This window comes from Dasypus novemcinctus, chromosome 10, assembly GCF_030445035.2.
Source record: "Dasypus novemcinctus isolate mDasNov1 chromosome 10, mDasNov1.1.hap2, whole genome shotgun sequence".
Lineage (NCBI taxonomy): Eukaryota > Metazoa > Chordata > Mammalia > Cingulata > Dasypodidae > Dasypus > Dasypus novemcinctus.
Genome location: NC_080682.1, coordinates 22,441,860 through 22,451,244, shown reverse-complemented (window position 1 = coordinate 22,451,244; position 9,385 = coordinate 22,441,860). Strand labels below are relative to the sequence as shown.

The window sequence follows — 9,385 nt, the reverse complement described above, 5'->3', positions numbered from 1 at the left end:
GAAGCCCTGCACCTGGGTTGGAAATTGAACCTTCTTCTCTATATTAAAGTGAATTAGATCTTTAAGCAGGAGTGATATAATTCAGCTTACTGATATAATTTAAAACAACTAATTTCAGATAGTCTATGATTTTAGAGACGTTTTCTCACTGAGTAAAAAGAAGTTACTCAGTGAAGGGAGTTATTTTGATACTTTAAAGCTGCAGTCTGTCACTGGGGAAAAACTTTTTCATGCTGAGTTTCAAAATGGATTTTCTGTTTCTTTTATTCCAGCCTAATGAATGGCAGGGCAGATTTTGACAGTCCAAGCTTTTTTTTTTTTTTTTTTTTTTTCTTTTTCTTTTCTCACTTCGTTTACAGGATGGAATTATCTTAGATTGACAGTTAACCTTAGTGCCCAATTACCACCTCTCATGTCCTCTGTTTTGCAATAGCTCTCCTTATAGCTCCTTTCACATCTTGGTTCCTTAGGCTATAGATCAAGGGGTTGAGCATGGGTGTGATGACAGTATAAAAAACTGCAATTATCTTGCCCCCAGCCCGGGAAGACTTTGACTGGGGTCTCATGTACATGAAGATGGCAGTTCCATAGAATAAAGCCACCACTGTCAAATGGGAGGCGCAGGTGGACAGTGCCTTGTGCCTCCCAGAGGCTGACTGCATCCTAATGATAGAGAGAAGGATTCGGGCATAGGAAACAACGATGAGGATGAAAGGAATGAAAACAATAATGATGCTGAAGACAAAAACAACCAGTTCAGTGAGTGAGGTATCAGTGCAAGCCAACCTCAAGACAGAAGGAACCTCACAGAAAAAGTGATTCAGGACATTGGGTCCACAATATGGCAGACTCAATGTAAGGATATTGATAACCATGGAACTAAGGAAGCTGCTGGACCAAGAAATGGCTGCCAGTTGGACACAGGTGCTTTGGTCCATGATGACAGTGTAATGAAGAGGGTGACAAATAGCTACATATCTGTCATAAGCCATAACACCAAGGAGAACACATTCAATCATTCCAAAGGAGAGGGAGAAGTACATCTGAGTAGCACAGCCAGAGAATGAGATGTTCTTCTTTTTCCCCACCATGTTGGACAGCATTTGTGGAACATTGGTAGATATATAACAGATGTCCAAGAAGGATAAATTTGTGAGGAAAAAATACATGGGGGTATGGAGACAAGATTCAATCTGGATAATAGTGATGATGATGATATTCCCAGCCACAGTTAATAAATAAAAGAACAAGAATATAATAAAAAGAGTTATCTGGATCTTTGGCTGAGATGAGAGGCCCAGGAACACAAATTCAGTGACAGTGAAGTTAGTTTTTATCATATTCATTGTTCAGACCATCTTCCTCTCAAAATAGCATCCTCTCCCCTAAAGACAAAATCAAATGCCCTGTACATCACAGTGTTGGAAACACAAATCATAAGAAAGGAGGAGAAATCTTGTTCTGAGGTGATATTTTGAATATCTCAGTTTCATTACAGATGGAATACTTCTCTTTTGCTTCTGGAGGAAGTATTCTATAGATGAGATGATACTACCAAATTTACTCAGTAGAATATATCAGATATTCTTGTCTTTTTTCAAATGGAATGCTCTTTGTTTTGTCAGTAGCTTCTCCAAACCTTATTTATTTTTGAAAGCCTTATTCACACTCCATTTACTTCATAAAAATCTCATTTTGTTTTTCTTCCACATGTAACAACAGAGTAGCTTGGTGAGGCACACAAGTGGAAAGCAGTGGAAGACATTGTTACATGTGCTGCAGGTCTAGCCTAAAGGAAAGGCAGCCTGTGCTTTTTCTGTGTCATCCTGATGCCACTTTCGTATACTTCATCCTACAGAACAACCACTGCACACAAAAACAACAAAAACTGTTATGGGGCACACTAATTGCAAATTCTTTCAGCTTCACCACTTCCATGCTGAAAGATCTTGGATACTTTCATTATATATAAGAAAAAATGAAGATAGAACCAATCATGTGGAGATATTTTTGAGGTTTAAGTGAAATAATTATACAAAGCATTTAAGACAGTCTGCACCTATGAGGCAATACATATACTGTTGTAGAATTTGAGAGAGGTTCAATTATTTGAGTAAAGAGAGGCCAGGACTCAGGAATGATTTTGAGGAGGAAGAATGGTTTATTGATGGCCAGCCAGACTCGGGAAATTTTTGTTTCAATCCCGAGCCTCGAACAAGATTTTTTAGTCGCTTTTATATAGAGAGGAAAGGCCAAATGGTCCTTTTGTTTTAGTTTTCAATAGGCTTGAATTAGCATATATTTCCACATCTTAGGTAAGCTTTTAGCATGGACCTCAGGCATTCAATAAGCTTTTAGCACATTTGGTTTGCATTTACTCTGAATACTTAAAGTTTATAGACCTTGCATTGTTAAACTACTTTTTGCTCACCAAGGGCAGGACTGCAGCCTTTTATTACTCCACACCCCCAAGTCACAGATAGTTTAGGTTATCTCTGAAGAGACAAAGAGCCTCTCACCCATGTCCCACATCATTTCCCCCCTTTGCCAAAGTTTAACTTGCTAAGCTTTGGCATAATTATTGTTGGAGCTATGAGGTGGATAGCTGTTTGTTGTTTTGATTGATTATTTATCAATCTTTAGTGTAGCATCCAGAACTGTTTTTAAAAGTTTAGAAGTTTTTATTTTGGACAGCAGAATTCTGGGGCGGGGGCCTCCTGCAGTTATTCTGTGGCCACTGGCACTTACGTGGATTTCCAGTCAGGTTCTAGATCTATCTATTAATTTTATTTTACTCTTGAAGAGTTTACACCTTTAATTTAAAAGGGGTGCTGAAGGGAGACGATTTCTTTTTTGTAGCTGCTTTCTCCTGGCCATGGGTTGTAGTTATTGCTTAATAAGGTGTAAAACTCTTAATTTATTTTAACTGGAGGAAGATGGATCTGGCATTCTGTACGAAGTTGGATGAAGTTTTTATGGTTAATAAGATGTTCACTCTGAAAGAAACAAGCTTAATTAAAAATTTGGAATACCCGTTTTTAAAAGAGGACATTGGATTACAGAGGTAGACAAGGTTAGGTGCCTCTAAAGATGGCACTCCTTCTTAAAAGCTGGTGGGAACAGCATATATATTCTTTTTTAAGTTATTCATCTTTAGAGAGAAATTGCAACAGACACTTAGCTTTGTCTGAAGACACATTCCAAGCTGTTTAATGATTGGCACTCATTCGTTCTGTTAGATGCTTCTGGATAACTGGCACTCCTTGGGCAACTGGCTTCACTCAGGATTAGAACACTAAGTTGGAAATTTTTTTAGTTTTCCCCTGTGGGAGTGATCAGAACTACAGAATAAAGGTTTTTTTTACACCTTGGTTTTAATTGTACAATTTTTAGCAATTTTGACTTGTTCAATAGGTGACTTACTATCAGCAAGCAAGCCTCACCTTTGCTACACAGCAGAGTACAGTAGAATATAGAAGTTGACTGAGACTGGCTGAGACTGCCACTTTATTTTATAGACATGTTTATTAACTGTTTAGAAAATGATTTTAACAGAAATTTAACATGTCTAATATACTTCTGCACTTGATCCAAAATAGAAAAGATAACATTATAATTATTAGGCATATATTTAGTACAGGATAAAAGTACAGCACTTAATATTAACTAATGTATTACTTAATGCATAAGGATTTAGAGTTACAATTATTAGTTTTGAGTTTCAGGTTTGTAATACTTTACATGTTATTTTTCCATGAGAGCAGGCCATAATGCCAATTGTGTTTAAGTTTCACTTACAGTATTCTGGTATTGATGTGGGCTATGGGTGGCAGGCTCTTTGTCTCTTCAGAGATAATCTAAACTATCTGTGACTTGTGGGTGTGGGATGATGAAAGGCTGCAGTCCTGCCCTTGGGGAGCAGGAAACAGTTTAACAATGCAAGGTCTATAAACTTTAAGTATTCAGGGGAAATGCAAACCAAATATGCTAAAGGCTTATCTAGAATGTCTGGAGTCCATGCTAAAAGCTTACCTAAGATGTGGAAGATATATATGCTAATTGAAGCCTATTGAGAACTGAAACAAAGGGACCATTTGGCCTTTCCTCTCTGTATAAAAGACGTTTGAAAATCTTGTTCAGGGCTCGGGATCCAAACAGAAAGCTCCCGAGTCCGGCTGGCCATCAATAAACCATTTTTCCTTCTCAAAATCATTCCTGAGTCCTGGCCTCTCTATACACAAATAATTGAGCCTCTCTCAAATTCTACAACAGTATCATGGCTCCACTTAGCATGTTCTTCAATGCAGTGAGCAAGTTGCAGCATCCTTGATTTTAAGAGATTTTCCAGTATTTTACTAGCCTGGTGCATAGTGCTCTCTGGAATAGTGCCAGTCTGGAGGCAATATTCGTTGTACACTTGGCTGTACTGAGTCACTATTGGCTGCTGTAAGAGCTTGAAACTGCAACGTAGTTCCCATTGACTTTAGGAGCAGAACCAGAGGCTGATATAGCAAATATTTTTAATTGAGGGGTTAGTGAACAGCTTAGCCAATAACTCACATGGAGAGGCAAAATGCAATGTATAAAAGGCCTGGTTTGAATGCACAAAAGAGTTTGATAGTGTTAAAGTTTATTTCTTGTTTTTATATATATATTTTAAACAATTTAATGCAACATATTAAATGACTGTTTATTTACACAATTTTACCATGAAGATAACAGTAGGTACTTTACTTTAGTAATAGAGGAGAAAAAAATTATTTTTCATTGTTAAAATGAAAACAGAATATTTCCAATAGAATTAAGATAACTTTTTATTACCATTTACTTAAATGTGTACTTTGCAGTGGCCTTCAGACAGGTTTTATTATCATGAAGTTATTTTTGCTACCAATACCAATCTAAGTTTTTTAGTTAACAATGACTTCTAGAACTAGAACTATTTAAACATTTTCAGTTTGGAAGATGTTTTACAAACTCTTTATAATTGACTATAACCACATTGATTAGCCACCTCATGTTTAAATAAACTTACTAAATTACAATTAGTAATGAAAGAAATTTACTCTATTTATTTAAGAGAGCATATCTACAATCTTTTTCCTTTAGCCTAATTTCACCAATGTGAACTTAGTGATTTTCATTACTGTAAAGATTTTGTACATATAATGTTAATTTATGAATAATTTAAAAGCATACTAACAGGTTTTAAAACACATTACATAATTACTTAATTTTTAAAAATTATAACCCAGGAAAGATTTTTCCATAGTTTTTATGGACTTTCCTTTACTTACTGAAATTTGTTATAGATCCATTAATTACCTTTATTTTGTTGGAAAGAAATTTTTTGGAAGAAAATAAGGCTCACCAGATTGTGGAGAAGAAAAGAATTTATTTTCAATCTTGCAAGAAGGGGCGCAGAGCCAGATATGGCTGGTGCCTCGAACAAAGAAAAATGACACAATTTATACCCTTAAGCCTAGCACGCAAGCTCTTCTTTTGTTTTTCCATAGATTGGATACTTCAGAAGTTACAGCTTATCTGAGATTTAACTTTCCCATGCAAAGTTTGTGATTTAACGCTTCCTCTATTACATTCAAACCATTTTAGTTTTTACCTGCTTCCCTTTGTCTTTTCCTGGGTTATAATTTTTAAAAAACATTCCCAACAAACTTGGGTGCTTGGCGCGGACACAGATGGCCTCCAAGCCCCGGCAAAGGGCCAGACCAGAGACAAGACAGCAGAGCATGCACAAACATCTAGACTCTGCAAACATCCAGACTCCTCAGCTTTTGCCCCAGAATCATTTCACTCCCTTGCCAATGGCAAGGGAGGGCTCCAGCTCAGCTGTAATTCCACTTTACATAAGGACACAACTCCAACACTAGCATTGAGCTGACACAGACAGAAGCACAAAGGTCACTAATCTGACCCACAAGTTATATATTTATTTTCACCATGGCTGCCCCCACAGCCATCACAAACCTCAGAACACTTAACATTTGGTATAAAGTGAATTTATTCACAATTTAGCACCATAACAAAAGATTTCAGCTAGACTTTTTCCCGGTTTTCTTCCAGGACATTAGGACTCGAACCTATAAACAACCCTTCTTATTAAAATCAAGACTCCACTCCTTTAGTGGATATAAGACTAGTACCAGATTCTAACATGCAGTTAGACAAACCCAAAATACCAGGGCTTTTTTCCGGTTTTTCTCCTTTTCCCAAGCCTAGAGAAAACGGCTTCCCCCCCCCCCCCAACTCTTTGGGGCTACTGGGGTTCTCTCAGGAGGTGATCAGCCTCCCCTTCCTAGCAATTAAAGCTAGGGCCTTCCAGACTGTGCTCACCCGGGGAGTCTTACCTTTTTCCATGTTTGGAGTTCTTTTTTGTTCCCAGAATCTTTCTCTTCAGACCTTCCATTGCCCTCGATTTTTGTCGGGAAGACTCTGGTGGAGCCCACATCTTTTCTGGATTAAATTTAATCCAGGGGCGCTCAGATTTGGGGTTCACCTGAGTCCTCCCGGCTTCCTCGGGGATTTGGAAGGGGCAGCAAAATGCTACCGTCTCTGGTCTTCGTTTGTTATCCCTCCGTGGTTGCCAAAAATGTTGTAGAATTTGAGAGAGGTTCAATTATTTGAGTATAGAGAGGCCAGGACTCAGGAATGGTTTTGAGGAGGAAGAGTGGTTTATTGATGGCCGACCGCCGGACTCGGGGAACTTTTTGTTTCAATCCTGAGCCTCGAACAAGATTTTTTAGTCCCTTTTTTTTTTTTTTTTTTTTTCTTTTTTTTTTTTTTTTTTAATTTTTTTATTTTTTATTGACTTTGTAATAATATTACATTAAAAATATATATGTGAGGTCCCATTCAACCCCACCCCCCCACCCCCCCTCTCCACCCCCCCAACAACACTCGTTCCCATCATCATGACACATCCATTGGATTTGGTAAGTACATCTTTGGGCACCTCTCAGGCCAAATGGTCCTTTTGTTTCAGTTCTCAATAGGCTTGAATTAGCATATATTTCCACATCTTCGGTAAGCTTTTAGCATGGACGTCAGGCATTCGATAAGCTGAATACTTAAAGTTTATGGACCTTGCATTGTTAAACTATTTTTTGCTCACCAAGGGCAGGACTGCAGCCTTTTATTACTCCACACCCACAAGTCACAGATAGCTTAGGTTATCTCTGAAGAGACAAAGAGCCTCCCACCCATAGCCCACATCAATACCAATAGGTGTTATTAATAGCCCTGAAACATACATTGATGCTACATTTATCTGGAATTCATTTCTGTAATAACACATGCTTCAGGAAAATATTATTAATAAAAAGGATCCAGATAAGTTAAATTTAAGAGATATTTTTGATGTGGGCTCTGGTGGGAGGCTCTTTGTCTCTTCGGAGATAACCTTAAGCTAAGCTGTCTGTCCTGACTGGTGGGTGTGGGATGATGGGGGGCTGCAGTCCTGCCCTTGGTAACCATGGCAACAACTCCAGTCCCAGGAAACAATTTATCAATGCAAACTCTATAGACTTTGAATATTCAGGGGAAATGCAAACCAAATGGGCTAAAAGCTTATCTAGAATGTATGAAGTCCATGCTAAAAACTTACCTAGAATGTGGAAGATATATGCTAATTCAAACTTATTGAGCACTGAAACAAAAAAACCATTTGGCCTTTCCTCTCTGTATAAAAGGGACTCAAAAATCTTGTTCGGGGCTCGGTGTTGAAACAGAAAGCTCCTGAGTCTGGCCGGCCGTCAATAAACCATTTTTCCTTCTCAAAATCATTCCTGAGTCCTGGGCTCTCTATATGCAAATAATTGAACCTCTCTCAAATTCTACAACATTTTGACTGAGAGCCCTTAGTCCCCACCCTATGCCTCTTTACTCTTAGTATTTGCATTTGTTAGCAAGTTTGGCAAATTTCTTCCAGTTCTTAGCTGCTTAAAAACAGTGACTAAGGAAGATATGGAGTAACAAGAAAATGTGGAGGCAGGCATAGACACAATAGCAAGTATTATAGAAGTTGCCAAAGAGTCATACATTTGCTCATTCTTTTTCATTAGTTAAATTTTTATCTTCATTTCTTCCTTTCAAAAATATCTTCATGACAACCTAGTGCATACCAGAAGCTGGATACATACTGCTAAACTAACTGGAGTTCTTTATACTCTCAGGAAATTTACATTTCAGTGGAAAGTTGCAATTAAAGGAAACAAATTGATTCCATGGAGAATGGGGAATCTTACACAAGAAGGCATTTAAGAAATGAGAAGCTGCAGGTCATGAAAAGACTGTTATTCAAAATATTGTCTTTCAACCAATATTGGGTGGCATATAATATATTTTAGAGAGTTTCTTATATTTTTATTGTTATCAGTGTCTCTAAAACTAATAATTCTGTGAACTTGTAAACTAAATTATCTAAAATATGAAATCCAAGGATAAGGAAAGGAGAGAACAGTAATGAAGAGAGAGAAATAAAATTACAGTGCTATTTTCATCAAGAGGAAAAGGAAAGAGAATTTCAGAGTTTCTTAACATTTCTCCCAAACAACTGTTAGGAAGTTCTGTAAAGAAATATTTTAGTGAATTTTAGGAGTGATTATAATGATAACAAATGATACCCAGAGTGAGTTTCTCAGTTGACAAGCATCATGATGCACTATCAGGAGCCAGGTAGCTAGGGGTGAGGGGGAGAGGATGAGTTGTCTAGCTCCACCACCTGCCATCTGGGAGGACTTGTGCTATTCACCTCACTGATCTGTGCCTCATTTACCTCATCTGTAGAATGGGCAAGAGTAGCATTACCTCACAGGCTGATTGGTAGGTTTAAATGAGATAATACATGCTAAGCACCTAAAACAGAGTTAGATGGAGAGCAAGGGCTCAATACATTTTAACTATTATCATTATGTATTTGATTCTCATAGCAACATTGTTAAGTGGGCAGAGCAGGAGTTATTGGCATTCCTATGAATAGCTCAGGAACTAAGGCTTCAAGACATTGGGCAACTTGACTGACATGGCTTAAGGAATTACTGAATAACTGTTCAAGCACCTACAACACAAACATATATTGTATAGCTTTAAATAATGACTAGACTAAAAATAATAGTCTCATTTACATGGCATGTATTGATATGTAAAATTGTGCACATGTCAAGGAACATAAATACCTTGGGACAACTTCTAAACACTTTTTTTTTTGACATCAGTAAATATTCATGATTTACTGTAGCTATGAGAAATCAGCTTAAAATAGAACAGCACAATTTAATGTCATCTGTGTTTTCTAAGAATTCATATCAAATATTCATGATAAATATCAAATATGTTAATAATACTCATGATTTTCTCCTCTTTTTTA

General features: G+C 37.3%; 1 protein-coding gene across 1 annotated transcript; it reads right to left on the bottom strand.

Annotated features, from left to right (window-relative positions):
- Positions 1 to 410: 410 nt before the first annotated feature.
- Positions 411 to 1,346, bottom strand: LOC101428550 (olfactory receptor 10A7-like). Its single transcript, XM_004471014.1, has one exon. The coding sequence runs from the start codon at positions 1,344 to 1,346 to the stop codon at positions 411 to 413; it is 936 nt and encodes a 311-aa protein (XP_004471071.1).
- Positions 1,347 to 9,385: the final 8,039 nt, after the last annotated feature.